The following is an 18,400-nucleotide window of genomic DNA, read 5'->3' as shown; positions in this document are numbered from 1 at the left end:
GTAATACCCCTATCTCAGTTCTGCCTAAAATCTCATTATGTGATAAAATATCTAATAAATCACGAAGGCAACAAGCCACTGAGCCAAACTCAAATAGAATGGACTCTGAAGATATAACTACACACGATAAAATAGTCCTTGATCTTCATGCAGAAGATGATATGGAGACTGTATTTTCACCAGGTCAAACTAATAATGTAGAAGAGAGTACAGGTTCCAGACATCCCAATTTTCCTAGAAAAGATAAAATCAAATATGACCATCAAAAGCAATTCACTCACAAGAAACAGACAGACTTGCCTTCTCTCCTCAAACCTGGATAATGCAACACATTGTACAATGGAATTGTAGAGGTTTACACAGCAATACTGATGACATCTATGATTTAATCTCCCGATGTGGTTCTGTAGTCGTTTCCTTACAAGAGACTAATCTAACTCCACAAGAAACTCCATAAATCAAAACTTTTACATTTTACAGATAGGATAGAATCTCTTCATTATCCACACATGGAGGCGTTGCAATTCTAGTTGACCGTAAAATACCTTCTAGAAACTTTCCGCTTCAGACCCACTTAGCTGTTGCAGTACATGTATCAGTTGGGCAAATTCTAACTCTAATATCTCTGTGCCTTCCACCTAACAAGATGTGCACATTCAAAGAACTAGAAGTCCTCATAAGACAAATACCACCACCTTTTTGTATCTTTGGTGGCTTCAATGCACATCATCCATTGTGAGGATCAGACCACATGGATAATAGAGGACACTTGATAGAGATAATACTAGACCAACTGAATCTAACATTACTGAACACTAGTGAAAATACTTATATTCACCTTCCTACTGGATCTGGTGCCTCCATAGCTAGGTGGGCAGGAGCAGCAGTGCATAGCACACACTTCTTGATTAGACCGGAGTTTGAGCCCGTGACCACCAAATGCGGACAATGCGGAAAGGTCAGGGAATGACCACATATCCCCGGAGCAATATGGCCCTGGTTGCTAATGCTCCTAAAAACCAAATAACAAACCTACTGGATCTATGTCAGCAATTGATTTAACTCTCTGTTCCCCCATATTTTATCCCAGTATAGAATGAACAGTTTAAACAATCCACACAATAGTGATCACTTCCCAATCATATGCAGAATCCAAACGCTTCAAAAACCATACTCTGACAATCATTTAAAATGGAAATTCTCCAACACAGATTGGAAAAAGTATTCAACCTGCCTTTCTTTTGATAGCAAATTGATCAGATTACAACCCATTACCAGGCAAATACTGCCCATAGCTTCCGAAGCAATACCTCAAGCCTCCACATGTAAACACAAAAACCTTAAAACACTGGTGGAATGAAATTTATACCAATGCCAGAAAGGAATAAAATAAAACTTGGAACCTGTTCTGGAAATTCCCAACTACCAACAACCTAATTCAATATAAAAGGTTCAAGTCAGAAGCTAGACAAATTAGAAGAAAAACCAAAAAAGGAATCGTGGATACAGTTTGCCTCCACTATTATAAACGATACTAGCAATCGACTCATCTGGAAAAAGATTGGCAATTAAATGGCAAATATCTACCTCTTCCTTCTCCCATCTTAACCAAAAATAGACAGGAAATATCTTCTTCTGAAGAAATAGCTATAATCAACCATTTAACCTATTTGAACTGCAAACAGCATTAAGTAGATCACCCAACAGTGCAGCTGGACCTGGTGGAATATATTATGTTATGCCGAAACATATAAACAGTACGGCCTTGAATTTACTATTGATGTTCTATAACCGGATTTTTCTTGTAGGTACATATCCATCTTCCTGGCATCACTCCATTATTTTAGCCTTTCCTAAACCAGGAAAAGATCACTCACTTCCAGAAAATTACGGACCTATCTCTCTAACCAGCTGCCTAAGTAAAATCGTAGAAAGAATGATACACAGATGGCTTACTTGGGTTCTTGAAACTAAAGCACTGATGAACAACAGTTAGTTTGGATTCCGACAAAATAGACCCACTTTGGATCTAATGGTGATAGCCGAGACTAACATCCATAATGCTTACATCAAAATTAGATCCACTAGATCTAATTACACCATTAGAGCCTCTTTGGAACTAATGGTGAAAGCCAAGACTAACATCCATAATGCTTACATCAAAAATGAACATCTTGTAATGGTAAGTCTTGATATAGAAAAGGCTTTCAACACTACCTGGAGGTATGGCATATTACGAGGACTTTATTCCATAGATTTGCAAGGGCACTTAACAGAATTCATTAGAAATTTTCTTCAACACAGAACATTTCAGGTCCGCTATCAATCTGTACTTTCTCGGTCCTACACTCAAGAAGGTGTCTCACAAGGATCAGTAATTTTCTCTACCCTTTTTTCACTTACACTCAACACCATAACAGAACATCCCCAATACCGTAGAACTATATATGTATGCTGACGATCGTATATATTTTGCTGTTCACAAAATATTCATACCATTGAAAGACAGCTGCAATTTTCCATAAATAAGTTGGAGACATGGGCACTGCAGAATGGATATCATTTATCAGAACAAAAAACAATTGCAGTTCACTTCTGCAAAAAATGTAAGCTACACCCAGAACTGGAACTCGGATTAAAAAAACCATTTGATCCCTCTCACCAGTAGTCTTAGTTTCCTAGGACACCAAATTTAACTTTGTTTCACATATCACATACCTCCAAACTGTTTATTTAAAGAAACTTAATATACTTAGGTCCATTTCTGCTATGACATGGGGTGCTGATAGACACACTCTATTACATTTGTATCATGCTATTATAAGGTCTCGATTAGATTATGGTGTTATTGTATATGACTCAGCTAGGAAAAGTGCATTAATCAAACTTAATACCATCCAACACAATGCCCTTCGTACTGCTCTGGGCACATTTAGAACATCCCCTGTCCACAGTCTGTATGTAGAGGCACACAAACCTCCACTTCACCTTAGAAGGAAAATGCTGCTTCTTAATTATGCAGCTAAAATTGAAAGCCTTTCAATCCATCCTGTTCAACCGTTGCTTTCCAACCTTGATGGACAGCATTCTATAACAGTAAACCGAATGAAAATAGACCTACTGGCATTAGGCTGAAAGATTTGCTTCACACCTGGAATATTGATTTTGATAACATACTTCAAGAGAACGATATTCCTGATCCACCCTAGTCTGTAAATCTCCCTCACTGTGATACCCACTTTCAGCAGTTCAAAAAGAAATCCCTGGCAGATGAAAATATCAAACTACATAAAGAACATGCCCTTAACAATGCACAAAGCTGTCAAATATATACAGATGGCTCAAAAACAGGTTCTGCCATTGGTATTACGGCTGTCTTTCCTGCTTTTACAATCTCCATATCACTATGCTGAGTTGTAGGCAATCAAATTAGCCTTACAGAATATTAACTCTTTCCATAATGCTAGCAGTGTAATATACACAGATTCCATGAGTGCAGTGTCTGCATTGAGCAATCAATTTTCAATATCACATCCAATCAAAAAACAAATTATTTCCTGTTTAAACCATCTACAAAATAGGAATCATTCCATGAAATTCGACTGGATTCCAGGGCATTTTGATATCATAGGTAATGAGAGAGCAGATCAGGCAGACAAAAAACCAAACAGTACAACAAATATGGAAGTCACAAAGGAATAACAAATTGCTCCAAATCAAAGAAGAACCAGTATTATGGATTTCCAACTTCAGACAAAATAGACAGGAACAAGTTGTACTAGCTAAGGACACCTATGCACCTAACCCATATGTTTCTACTCATGATGACAACATGAGATGACCCACCTCGATGCATGTATTGTTCATTACCACTTACAGTCAAGCATATACTTTTAGATTGTCTTCACTATTCCCATTCCAGAAGAAGTACTTTCCACTCTCAATCACAACTGCAAGAACCATTATCGCTTACCAACATGGTGGGAAATAGTGATAACCTAGCTGAACTCTATACCTTTCTGAAACAAATACATATATATGAATTCCTCTGATGCCAAAATGGAACAAATTATATTACTTTAGGCTAATAATATAGGACCTGGCACATTTTGGCCTCAGCTGCCCTTGTGCACTTAAATACCAATACAATACAATACCTAGTGGCTGCTATGGTACACAGTAAAAATTCTGTGTGGATGGCCTCTAGTGTTGCACTGTTGTTGTTGAAGTAATATGGTAATATTTGCTGATTGAGGTGGTCTGTGACTCTCCACAGGAGTCAGTTCTCTTCTTCAGTATCACGTGGAGTTTTGTGGGATCCATTCCTTCGAATTCTGTTAGGACCTTCTTTCATTTGTCTTCTATTCTGGATGTCATGACCTCTTGTCTCTTTCCATTGCAGCTGCTCTGGGTCATGTTTCTTCTTGCTCTTCCTTGTTTGTTCCATGCTGTCCATGTTCTTTGGAGTCGGCCACTCATGTCTTTTCCAAGTTTCCTGAAGATGTCAGGTTCTTCTTCTTGACAATGGCCCTTCTCTGGTCTGCTGTTCGCTGTTTGGTGACCTGAATATCCAGGAATCGTTCCAACCACTTGGTATGTAGACATGTATAGTATCTTATGTAGGACGGCACCTGAACGAAAGTTCAACTCCGTCTTTGTACACTGTGATGGTTACAGAAAGCACTGTAACAGGCCAGAAATGTGTGTAACGTTATGTTCGTGCAGTGTGTGTGTTGTTGTGTTGTTTAGTTGTTTCTGGCCGTTTTGTCACCAGGCAGGCGATCACCTGGAAAGCCTGCCCAGTGTCCGTCTACACCACGGGGAGGTAGGCCACAACTGCGCAAGAACCATGGCCAACCTCAACAGTCACGTACTGAATGTCCAAAGAGGGTTTGGAGCCATTCAAAAGAACCCCGCGCCAGCAAGCCGGCAACAGCGCACGCACACACACACACACACACACACACACACACACACACAGGAGACAGGACAGCAGAAGACGAAGAAATAAGGATGAGAATAGCATAAAGTAAAAAAAAAAAAAAAGTAAAATAAAATCTTTATCCATTTCTTGCCCACATCTGTATGCAGTGCTGCCCAAAGTGGTCCACAAAGAGAAAAGGTGTATTGTCAAACAGAAGTTGTAATGTCATTCAATCATGATCGGCAGGAACAAGTTCTAGATATAATTCTGAATTCTGTTAAACTGGAGTGGTGTCAGAAGTCTCTGGTAGATGACGGTATCTCTGAGCAGAGGTTTAGTTGAAGAGAGTCTTGATAAAGGATGAGTCAGAGAAGTGCAGCATCTGTTAAAATCTTTGCGTGTTCTTGAAAGCCACAACAATTTTGTATATGACGTCATCAGGACGACGAGGCAGCGCACAGTTGTATTATGATTTATGATGCATTTTCAGTTTCATTTCTTGAATTAACATTGAGGTTGAGAGCCTTCCTGCGATTAAAAGCAGCATTGCAGAAGGTTTGAAGGGCCTGGAAATTGTTGACAGAAATGAGTATCTTCTCACCTCCGGGACACAAGTTTGGTACTGTTGCCTTAAGAGCCAATCTTAGATCCTCGTAAATGGAGCATTCAAAAAGTACGTGAGGAGAGTCTTCCGGTAGCCCACATCGACAGGAGACTGTATTGGAAAGTCTGAATTGGTAGAGTTTTGCGTTAAGCGAACCATGCCCAGTTAGTATGTAGGAGGTAAACAGTGAGGGTGGATGATGAGAGTAGTGCAGTTACGTCGGGAACGAAGTTTTTGGTGATAGCTCCTTTTTCGGTAGAAGTCCATCTGTTCTGCCAGGTATTCACTAACAAATTCCAGCATCTGGTTCGCTCAGTTTTGGGATCAATCTGAGGGTTAACAATGATTCCCTGAAATTCCACAGAAATGCCTTTGCGGATGTAAAAGCAAAGCCCTCTAAACACAACATGCAAGTCAAGTGGTATGGTGCCTGCAAGAGTCTGTAAAGCTGGAGTTGATACTGTTCGGCAAACGTGAAGTAGGCTGAGGAGAAAGCAACGTTGAATAGTGGATAACTTGGTTTGTACTGTTTTGAGTGCAGTACGTCTAAACCAAAGGCTGGCAGCATAGGTTGTAATTGGGATTATGGCAGCATTATAAAATAGATGTAGGGTTTTAGTGTTCAGTCCCCAGTCTTGTCTGGTAATTTGGAGCAGCATTGCGGTAAAACTCTTAACTTTGACAGACAGATGTTGAATATGCTCAGTAAAGGAAAAGCGATCGTCGATGATGACTCCTAAAAATTTGGTGCTTCGGACAAGTGGAAGTGATCTCTAGCTTGCTTATTTCATAGTATATTTGCATGATGAACATATTAATTTGATGCTGCACTTCATGCATTGGCGGTTTCCTCCTTCCTGTATAGTCACTATCGTAGTTCCACAGGAAGCACTTCCAGTTTGTTCGATGGTCTTTTCCTTCCCTTGTAACCATACAAGGAATAATGTTACTTTCTCTACTGTCTTCCTCGGGAGACTGTCGGAATTTTTTGAACTGGCCCCTCTGCCTAAGGTCTGAATATGAGTGACTTTATTCTGCATCACACTTGCAGTATGACTATTACTTCCTTTTGACATCATCCATCTATGGATGTGGACCTACAGCATATGACTAGTAGTAGTGTTATTTCTTGGGAATGACACCTGATGGCACTACTATCTGCCTCAGCCATCATTTCAACCCTGGGAAAAGATAGGTCTGCTGAACCGATTTTTTTCAATTTTTTTATTATTATTATAAAAAAGCCTTTCTTGTTTATGGGATTTTTTTCGCCCAGTGACAAGTACTGATACCAAGTGCATGGGGGGGTTGGTTGTGTCTGGTTACTATTATTATTGTTACTGTTGGTCAAGAAACTCTCGTACTATCCAACAAGTGTTCAGGATTGTGGCTTTCTGGAGTTCCATGTAAATGTTCTCTTGAAGGCCTAGTGTTGCTAAGGTCTTATGAAAGTTTTTTGGCACCATACCAGTGGTTGACACAATGATTGGATGGTCATTACTTCTTCCATATGCCTCACATATCTTTCACTTCCTGTCTTAGGTCTAAGTACTTCCTGATCTTTTCATCATACGTTTTCTGGAAGTTGGGCACTGCTACACATTTCCTTCTTGTCGTTGAAGGTTGTGTCTGGACTGTTTTGCAGGATTGCCTTGTCCATCATTATAGCACGGTCCCAGTATAATCTGTGAGTAGATTTTTTTTTTTTTTTTTTTTTATGTAAACCCCAAACATGAGAAGTATTATAACCTATAGTACTTAGTACCGTGCTTGGGTTGGAGGTTGAGGAGACGAAAGAAAGTATTTGTTGACATTGGACTTGAACTTCTGTAGGCTGTAATTTTCAGGAAATACGTATGAAGGAAGGTTGTTCCAGAAAACGGCAGTTGAATGAATAAACGAGGAAGATGAAAGGTTGGTTCTGTGAGTTCGAAGTTGGACAGTAAATGGATGTTGGCTGGTGGCAGCACGTGTTCGGACTGTTTTGAAAGAGAGAACGGGAATTATAGACGCCAATTTAAAAGAACAGTGCCCATGGAAGTATCTGTAGAAGAGACATGCAGCAGAAACAATACGTCTATGAAACAGCGAGTGGAGAGACTCTGTTAGAGATGAATCATTAATTAACCTAACTGCCCTCTTCTGAATGGAATCAAGAAGCCTGAGAGAGGTTTTGGGGCCACCACCCCAGATGTGGGAACAATATTCCATGGCAGGGCGGATTTGCGATTTATACAGAGAGAGCAGCTGTTTGTTACCTTCTGCTGGATCCCTGGTCATGTTGGCATCTCAGGCAATGAACATGCGGATTCTGCTGCTAAGCATCCCGACCCTGGATCTTCCAGACAAATAAAAGTTCCTTACATCGATCACAAATCTGTCATTAAAACAACATGCAGGAAACAATGGTCTCTCCTTTGGAAAACTCAAACCAATAATAAACTACTGCAGATAAAAAACGAGCCACAACTGTGGACATCTAGTTCCAGGAGAAGCAGGCGACAAGAAGTGATTCTAGCAAGGCTCCGCATCGGCCATTCACACCCAACTCACCTGTTTTTGCTTATGGGAGAGAATCCTCCTCAGTGTTTCTTTTGTCAGTCGCAGCTAACAATAAAACACATCCTCATAGAATGTCCCCAACTTTCAACAGTCAGAAAATCAAGCTTTAGCTCCCTGTCCAACATAAAGGAACCCTTAAACTTATCTCATATTCTTGGCAATGAAGCAAATTTCGAGGAACTTTTTAATTATTTGAAGCACATAAATCTGTATAATAGACTGTGATCAAAGTGACAAACAAATCCTGAAGAGGCACGATATGGCCCAAGAGGCCCTTGTGCCAAAAAACCCCAATACAACAACAATCCCATCCACCCCATGTGGCTTTTTTACATTGGGCTTCAACTATTCCTTTTTCCACTTTCCTCTCTCTTATCACAACAGAGCTAAAATCATTTTGCTTCTGTTTTTTTTTTTTTTTTTTTTTTTCTGATGAACTTTTGGAATTCTCCTCAATAAAGAATTCGTCGTGCATGATTGTAGATGCAAAATACCTATTCAATTTGTCAGCAACTTGGGCAGGTCATTATCAAGTGGATGAACGTGATTTAACTTCTTCTACTGTTAATATAAGTAAAGAGATCATTGCTACATTTCTTGTATTTTTTGCCAGAGACGTCTCGTAATCTGCTTTAGCTAGCATAAACTCCTTTATGACTTGATTATGGACTACTTTTTATCTGTCATAGGCTTCTGTATCCCAGTTAATTTATATGTATCCCATGCATTTTTCTAAGCCATACATCTCGTCAGTTCATCTAACATCCAGAGGTATGTTACCTTTATCACCAGGAAGCATAATGTCAAAAGACGTCTGTAGTAATGGGTTACTTATTTTACCCAGAAACCTAAGTAACAATTTTGTAAAAGCAAGATATTTCATGTTAAGTTAGTTCAGAAATAATACATTGCATTTTTTCCCTCTTAAATAAAATAAATCTAATCAAAAAATTGATGAAAACAAATGTGTATCTAACGTGTAACTTGTGCTCTGCCAACATCGAATCCCCCAGGGTTCGGTGTTGGCTTTATAACCTGTAATGTGCATCCAACTGCACTTTCCTGTTTCTGGGAACAATCCTACTACTCTTCATAGACATAAAATAAAAGTTTATTTCAAATTTAAAATGCACTCAAAACAGTTTTAATTTGTATATTATCCAAGTTTAATCATTTTGTCTCTTTTCAGATTGTGGTTTATAATATGAAATAAACTGTAAATAATATTTGTGAACAGCCTTGCAACCTTAAATATTTACATGTTTGAAAATATTATGTATGCAGAAAGAATAATATTGTGATATTTTTGTGTGATACTATGATGAAAATTTGACAGATAAATATATAGAACTTTTAGTTATTATGCAGACTACTTTTGTCTGCTATTTATATTTCACATTTTACTGTGAAACCCCTATATTCCATATGCACCATAAAAACCAAAACCAAACCAAACATGTATTCCATTAGCATTAGTAGAGGCAAATGATGCAAAAGAGCAAGCTTATATAGCATCAGCCAAAAAAAAAAAAAAAAAAAAAAAACCTTCCCATTTCACCCATCAATTCACCGCAATATGTCTCTAGTTCTGCCTTGAAATTATTTAAGTTGTCGACCTCTACTATGACAGATGGAAGTTTGTTCCAGCAATCAACTACCCATTGGCTAGAGGGAAAGTTCTACACATCTATTCTACAACAGTCTTTCCTCAATTTGAGTTTATGCCTCCTCAGGGGCACCTCCGTAGCCAGGTGGGCAGGAGCAGCAGTGCGTAGTACACGCTTCTTGATTAGACCAGGATTTGAGCCCGTGACCACCAAATACAGAGGATGTGGAAAGGTCACGGAATGACCACCTCATATCCCTGGAGCAATGTGGCCTTAGTTGCTAATGCTCCTAAAAACCAAATAACAACAACAGTCCCCTCAGGTGAGTAATCTGAGCAAGAGGAAGAATCCTATCAGCATTGAGCTTGCCCAAACCATTCAAAACCTTATACACCTCAATGGGATCACATCACATCACAGGTGCCTATTCTCCAGATGCTGCAATTTGCAGAACTTAAGCCTTCCTTGGTAACAGCAACCCTTTTTTCCATTCACTAATCTTGTTGCCCTTCTCTGTACTCGTTCCAGCAGCTCTACATCCTTCCTAAAATGAGACCTCCAGACCTATGCAGTACTCAAGGTGTGGGCTGACTATTACCTTATACAAGGGGATAATCACCTCCTTATCCCTTCTAGCAAAATTCTTGTATATTATTGACAAGACACCATGAGCTACTCTTGCAGCCTTTTTGCACTGCTCAGAAAACTTCATATCTTACTGCACAATTACCCCACGTCCTTTTCATTCTGCACTACCCTTAGTGCAGTACCACCCAGTTGATACGTTATTCTGGGGTTACTGCTACCCAGATGCAGTACTTTACATTTGTCAATGTTAAACTTCAGTTGCCACCCTCTCAGCCCATCTGCTCAACTTTTCTAGATCTTGTTGCATTAGTGTACTGTCATTAACAATCCTTCCAACCTTCGTATTGTCTGCAAACTTGGACATTAACTCTGATATACCTTTGTCAATATCAGTGATAAATAGAGAAAACAACAATGGGCCCATTGCTGAACCTGAGGGACTCTACTAATAACATTAGTCCACGAATAGCAGTGTCCATTGATTACCACTCTGTCTTCTCCCATTCAATCATCCTTTAACCATAGCTGCAGCTTGCCCTTAATGCCACACTGCTCCAATTTGAAAAGTAGTCTTCCATGTACAGCAGTAACAAAAGTTTTCCTAAAACCCAAATATTGTTTGTCACAAAGGAATATACCAGATTCCTTTATGACAAACATAGTTGTGTGTTATATTTTACTGCATTTCTCTCAAACATAGTAGTGTTTTATATTTTAATTAGTATTTCTACTAAGTTAATTTTCTTTTACCCAAAGTCTATACCCGCTATCTTTTAGAGGATTTTTTAATGACAGTTTATTTCTTCAAACAGTTTTTCAACATTTGAAAATTGTTTTGCAGATGTCAGGAAATATCAACAGACTTTCACAATATATATGGTATTGAAAGTATGGATGTTAATTCAATCCAAACAGCCTGTGGATTGCACTTTCAGCTCCATTCTCAGATTGGAGAAATAAATACTAAATTGATGAATGTAAGTATTATCTTCACATAATAAAACAGGCCAGTGCTGTTTTTAATTAATTGCATGTTTGGAAATTATTGTGTTGATATACTTCTTTTTTTTTTTCTTCTTATTTATTGATTTCTTATATTATTATTCAGGTTCTGCTATTATTAAAACTTAAAAATAGTTATCGTCCAGTATGCATGTATATGGTAAGAGCTTGATAATTAAACAGTCTTTGTCAAGGCTATGAAAAAAGATGCAAAAGGTTTTCTTAACTCATTTTTTTAACTTAACTTGACCCAATCTGTCTCACCATCACACCAGCATTCCAATAGTTTCTCCATCTTATAGCAAAAACAATACTGTTGATACTGTTGCTCAGAAGACTATTGTACAATTTGAAGCAGTATGGTATTAAGGGCAAGTTGCTACAATGAATAAAAGGATGGTTAGGTGGGAGAAGGCAGTGAGTGGTAATCAATGGACGCTACTCTGCGTGGATTAATGTTATTAGTGGAATCCCCCAGGGTTCGGTGTTGGGCCCCCTGTTGTTTTGTATGTTTATCAATAATGTTGGTGAAGGTATATCAGGCTTAATGTCGAAGTATGCAGATGATACAAAGGTTGGCAGGGTTGTTAATGACAGTAATGTAAAGTGAAGTTAAAGTTGGGCAGATGGGCTGAGAAGTGGCAACTGAAGTTTAACATTGACAAATGCAAATTACTGCATGTTGGTAGAAGTAACCCCAAAGAAATGTACCAACTGTTTGGTACTACAGTTAGGGTGGTAGAAAATGAAAAAGACCTGGGTGTATTTGTGCAGTCAGATAGGAAGCTTTCTGAGAAATGCAAACAGGCTGTCAGAGTAGGTCATTGGGTATTGTCAATGATATACAGAAATTTTGCTAGTAGGGAAAAGGAGATGATTATCCCTTTGTATAAGGCAATGATCAGGCTATGCCTTGAGTACTGTGTACAGGTCTGGAGGCCTCATTTTAGGAAGGATGTAGAGTTGCTTGAGCAAGTACGAAGTACCAAGAAAGGCTCAAGTTCTGCAAATTGCAGCAGTTGGAGTCTTGGTACCTGCAAGGTGATCTGATTGAGGTGTATAAGGCCTTGAATGGGTTGAGCACGCTGAATTCTGATGGGATTCTTCCACTTTCTCAGATTGCGAATCTGGGTGGGGGGCATAAATTCTAATTGAGAAAGACAGTTGCAGGATAGAAGTGTGGAAATTTGTCTTTAGCTAGTGGAAGCTAGTTGATGCATTGTGAAAGTTGATAGCTTAAATGAATTCAAGGAAGAACTGGAGAAACTTTTAGAGGGAATGAATGTGTGGAAAAGAAAGGGGTTTTTTTGGCTGATGCTACATAAGCTCATACACTTGCTTTCTTGCATCACATGTAACTACTACAATAATTTTTCTCCTTTTTTTTTTTTTTTTTGCAAAAAACTACTAGAACTAGGTTAAAATCAGAATTTAAAAAAAAAATCTGATAATTTTTTTCTTAATTTCATTTATGAATATGGCCATGATAAATACCTGAGAATAGTTTGCCAGAATTGCTCTGTTAGCTGTTAAAAAGAAAAAAAAATCTGCTAATTGTTTCTTTATTTCATTAATGAATATGGCCATGATAAATACCTGAGAATAGTTTGCCAGAATTGTTCTTTTATCTATTAAAAAGAAGGGAAAAAAAAAAAAAACATTTTCGCTTCAAATCAACTGATATGTTGCATTTGAAGTGCAAAATACGAATGAGAGACAAGTGTGGAGACAGTATAGGTTAAACATTAAAACAGATTGACGCAGTAATCCTTTACCAACTGGGTGTTTAATTTATACAATAATGATATTTTCATAAGTATTTGGAAAGCTGTAGCCTAATATTCGGATAGCTTTTGCTATCGATATTTTGCCGGGAACTTCCTAGCTTTCGTTGGGTAGCTTAAATTTAATTTCACTAGTGGATAAAAATGTTGTCAGCAGTATAATTTTTGTATAATACTCTGTTAATTTAAATTCCATAGTATATTGTGAATTTAAGTTTGTAAAGTATTGGGAAAGCTACAGCTTAATATTCAGATAACCTTTGTTATCGATATTTTTGCCGGACTTTTGTAACTGTTGTTCTTTAGCTTAAATTTAACTTCTTTAGTGATTTTAGTTTTGTTGACAGTTTAATTTCTGCAATATTTTGTTAGCATAAATTCTCTGATATATTGTAAATTTAAATTTCTTAATCTTTGTAAAGGCTGCTACAAGATCCACTTCCAATACAAAGTCCAGAGAGACATCGGACTCAAATGGAAATGCCTGCAGCCGTTTCCGTTGTGAGTCACAGCTTCGTTTTTATAGCCTCTGGCATGTATTCTAATGTTGGTCTGGTAGACAGACCTAGGTCATCTGGCAATAATTTTCTTTGCAACCGAGGTAAGCAGTGTACTGATCTCATATTACAACTTGGTGTGTTATGAAAAGAATTTGAGTCACTGAAGAAATGGGTGCTTGCCTTGAAAACAAATGCAACTGGGAGCTCGTTAGTGACTCAAGTATCTCCTGACTTGCCAAGTGATGCACCTTCAATTCAGGTCTCAGAAAAGAATAATCAAGTGCAGCCTATTTGCACTTGACTATTATTTTATGTTAAAAAAAGTTTTTTTTTTATTGGGAGACTCTATTGTCAGGGAAGCAAGTAACATTTTTTTGTAATAAAGATATATGTTCCAGAACCAATGTGTGGTTGCCAAGAGTGAAAATTGATGATATTATCAATGGATTGTTAGATTTTAAGAGAGGTATAGAGAGAGAGAATTATTATTCATGTGGAGACTAACAATATTAAATGTACATGACCTGACCATCTGTTATATAAATATAGGACTATGCTGAAAAAATGCGGCAAGTTAGATCAGTGTTTACATGTCTACAATTCTGCCCAGATACAATAGGAAAGATTATATACTGAAAGTCTTGTGGATTATCTCTGCAAGGCTCTGGGGGGGGGGGATTTTTATTAGCGTGGGTAGAAGGAAAGGTGGAGCGAGGATATTTGCTAGTATCATTGAGGATACCGTAAAGGTTCGGGGTAACTGCTAGTTGGGGGGTGGGAGAGCATGCTAATTTAGTACTGCATTTATCTAATGATATGGGGCAAAGTAATATTTGCACTCACCTTTTGAATTCTTGTTTCTTGCTATCCTATCAATAGATATTGATAAGATGTTCTGAGGGTATAAATATTTCAAATCAGAGAGAAAATAAAGTTTGGGATACAAAGGTAAATAACTTCAAGGTAGCAGATGGTCAGGATAGTAAACTGTAGCAGATTATTAGTCTCAACTGTATCATCAGTAATGTCAGGAATTTTGTCAATAAAATGGCTGAATTTGAACTCCCATTAAGACAGCTAATGCTGATATAATAGGTATAACCGAAATGTGGTGCCACCTGGAAATTAGTGATGACTAGTTCTGCTATGGTATGTATAATGAATTTAGGAAAGATAGGGATGATAGAAGCGAAGAGAACTCATACTTCTTATCAAAAGCAGTCTCAACGTGAAGAGCTTTTGCTGAGTTTGAAGTTACATCTTCCAGAATAGAATCTGTGTGGTGCAAGTTAGTTGGAAATAAAGGAACTATGAGAGTGAGAGTAATCTACAAGCCACAAGATTGTGAAGAATATGTGGAAAAATTTCCATATATTCTTCACAGTAAATTCGATGATTATTATTTGTGCCAGCATGTTAGAGAAAGCACTTGGGGCAAGAATATTGTTAACCTCATAATTACTAACGAATCAATGTCATCACAGTGCTTAAAGTACCGGAACCACTGTCATTAAGTGATCATGCAATCATCAGTTGGAAGGTGAAGAAATGTGTTGCATAGTTAAAGGTAAAGGCACAGATTTTATCTTCAGAATAGGGGACTTTGAGAGTTTAAGGTGTTACGTGGCATCTGCGATTTGGGCACATTGCTGAGGAATGGCGAATACATTTGAATTATGGAATACTTTTAAAGAGAAAATCACAGAAGCCATGAATGCATCATGCCTTTAAGAAAATATTGCAGGAGGAGGAGGAGGAGGATGCTGAAATGGATGATTGTGGAGTTGGCTGTTCAAATAGAGCAGAAAAAGATAGCATGGGACAGTTACAGTGAAATGAAAAGTAATGAAGCTTACAACAGGTACAAGTTGATCTGTAATAGTACCACAAATAATGTCAGGGCCACGACTGCATGTGAGAAAGCATTGTCTAAGATTGCAAGGAATGGGGACAAGAAATTTTTCATGTATGTGAATACAAAAAAAGAAGAAAAAAAAACAATCAGATCGGAAACTTGTGCACTGGGTGTGAGAAAGTCTTAGATAACCCAGCTGATGAATTGAATAGGTACTTTGGATCAGTCTTTACTGACAAAAGACCCTTCATTCTAAGAAGAGGCTAACGAGTGAGACTGAGCCATATGAAATTAGTGATGTTGTAATGTATAGATGATTTTTTATTACAATAACTTTCAAGCATAAAGGCAAGTAAGGCTCCTGGAGTTGATGGAATATACACACCAGTTTTGTGGGAAACTGTGAGGTAATGTATTGAACCATTGATGTTAATTATGAGGGCATCTTTGGACTCGAGCGAGATTCCTTTGGATTGTGAAAGTGCCGATGTATTGTTAATATCTAAAAGAGGGTCTAACAGTGAAGTTGGTACTACACACAATTAGTCTAACTTCAATGGTAGGAAAAATCTTAGAGGCAGTGATTAAGAGACATTTAGTTAGATATGGCATTCTCAAGAATGCCATATCTAACTAAACAACGTGGCTTTGTTAATTCTATATCATGCTTAACTGACTTAATAGGCTATTTTGACACAGTTACTCATGACTTAGATTTAGGGAAAAATTTTGACACGGTTTATTTGGATTTTAGCAAATCATTTGACTTGGTTCCTCATGACCGGTTACTGTACAAGTTTGAACAAGTTGGGATTACTGGTAAGATTTTAAGATGGGGCTGCAGAGCATAAAGCAGAGAGTTTTGATTAATGGATATTCTTCAGATTGGTGTAACATCAGGAGTGTTGTCTTTCAAGGATCCATTCTTGGACCACTATTGTTTTTCATTTTCATAAATGCCGTTGACGAAGAGATATGGGTCAAAATTGGCAGAGTCATTAATGATCATTGCCGAGCAGCATTCCTTCTGGATGACTTCAACAGACTTCGAAGATGGTCAGTGAAGTGGCAGCTTTGTTTTAATGCTGCTAAAGGCAAGACCTTACATTTGGGAAATAGCAACCCACAAATAAATTATTTACTTACTAGGTTAAAGACATTATCCAATATCTGCATTCCTTCCTCAGAATCTGCCACCAGTGCTATGCAAACAGCACTCTTGTCTTCAACACTGCCTATCTCTATACTTTCAGTATCACTTTGTCCTGCCCTAATTACTTTTTTGTCCCCATTATACTCTACTAATCATTTCAATCCATTCCTGTCTGTTCTAATATATTTGATAATTTAACCCTCTTTACCTTCTCCAAATCTATAAAACAGACATACATCTTTGTTCACTTCCAGATGTGTGTGTGTGTCTGTGAACATGCTCAATATGCCTATTACATACCTTGTTTTCTTCCCCCAAATCAGAATACATTCAGAAAACAGTGCTAATGTTATTTGCAAAACATTTGACCCTTCGATTCTGAAGATATATAAAAATCTGCTATCCTTTTTAAAGTGGTCCAAATCAAATTATGCAAAAGCATGATCCTGAAATCCATAGACAGAAAAACGTTAACTAACCATTTTTCGCTGTGTAAATTTTGGATTTTGGATTATTTAACATTTTTCTCTGTGTGGATTTTGGACTGTACAGTCAGTCCTCGTATAGCACGATAGTTGTGTTCCTAGAAACCCTCGTGCAATGCAAAATCATGCAATATGAACAACAGGCCCTATGGGAAAAATAGGGTTAGGTGCCGACCACCCAAGATTGAACACACATTTGTAACCAAAACATTAACAAACACAATAAATAATCGTAATAAAATACTTACGTATTTTATTACGACTATTACGTAATAAAATATTGCTAATGCTTTTGCTTCTATCGTAAGCTTGTTCTTTGTTTGATTTTCTATCCAAACAGATGACAGCCGTTCCATCTCTTCCAATTCTTGTGTCTTAATCTAATGGATTTTAATTACACTTTGAGTTGTTCCCGCTATGAAAGTTGTTTTTATTTTCTCTGCATTCTTTGTGATTCTCGGTGTTGCCTCGTTTAGGCCTGTGGCACGTGCAGTATCACATGGTCTTTCATTTCGCTCAAAGCATTTCACAATTTCATATTTTTTCTCTATCGACAGAGGCGGACTGGCCATAAGCCTTACTGGGGAAACCCCGGTTGGCCAGAGGCTGGTGTGATTTTGGCCATAAACGCTAGTGTGAGGCCACTATAAATTTTCCCGGGTAAGAATTTTTGACCCAGTCCACCTCTGTTTATCGATATTGCTTTTTTTTTTTTCTCTCTGAATCTGTAGTGTCTTCACCAGGATGCTTCCTTTATTCCCTAATTTTTAGGGAATAAAGCACAATTTTTCTAATGGTGAGGAGGCACACTTGATACACATAAACAAAGCTGCGCGTGTGTAGCAACTGAATAAACAACACCGTAAAGGCAGAGATACACTATTAACACCTCACATTTTACTAAAGCACATTTCTAGGGGTTACTACCATAAAACAATAAAAGCAATTTCCAGTTGCGTTTCTGCTAGTGGAATCTGTTATAAACTGGTAGTAAACTCGATCTAATTGCATTTGCGATAATACCGATAGCTGGAATTGTGTGGGTTTTTATGTTATTATGGTTAAATGTGTTTCCCCTTCACTGATATAAGAAACATAAATACATTTTCAGAATCTTCTCTTAATTCCTATTGTGTTGCGTTCGGTTGGGGTGAGTCTGCGTTCGACTGCCATTTCTTGTAAACACAAAGGCGAATCATGCATAAGCGAAAATTGGTTCGTGTTATATAAGATATCGTTCCCCTATTTATAAATCGTGTATGATCGAATTCGTGTAATGTAAACACGTGTTATACGAGGACTGACTGTATATATATATATATATACATACATACAC

At 37.8% G+C, this 18,400-nt stretch overlaps 1 protein-coding gene across 1 annotated transcript in view; it reads left to right on the top strand.

Annotated features, from left to right (window-relative positions):
- nonC (serine/threonine-protein kinase Smg1) overlaps positions 1-18,400 on the top strand; it is a 1,411,261-nt gene that overhangs the window by 1,006,299 nt on the left and 386,562 nt on the right. The window contains exon 55 of the mRNA XM_090378365.1: positions 11,127-11,262. Within this exon, the coding sequence (XP_090234491.1) occupies positions 11,127-11,262 (136 nt within the window). The remainder of the gene's footprint in view (positions 1-11,126; positions 11,263-18,400) is intronic.

This window comes from Mastigoproctus giganteus, chromosome 7 (genome assembly GCF_048544385.1).
Source record: "Mastigoproctus giganteus isolate SK-2022 chromosome 7, ASM4854438v1, whole genome shotgun sequence".
Classification (NCBI taxonomy): Eukaryota; Metazoa; Arthropoda; class Arachnida; order Uropygi; family Thelyphonidae; genus Mastigoproctus; species Mastigoproctus giganteus.
This window is presented reverse-complemented; position numbering and strand designations above follow the sequence as displayed.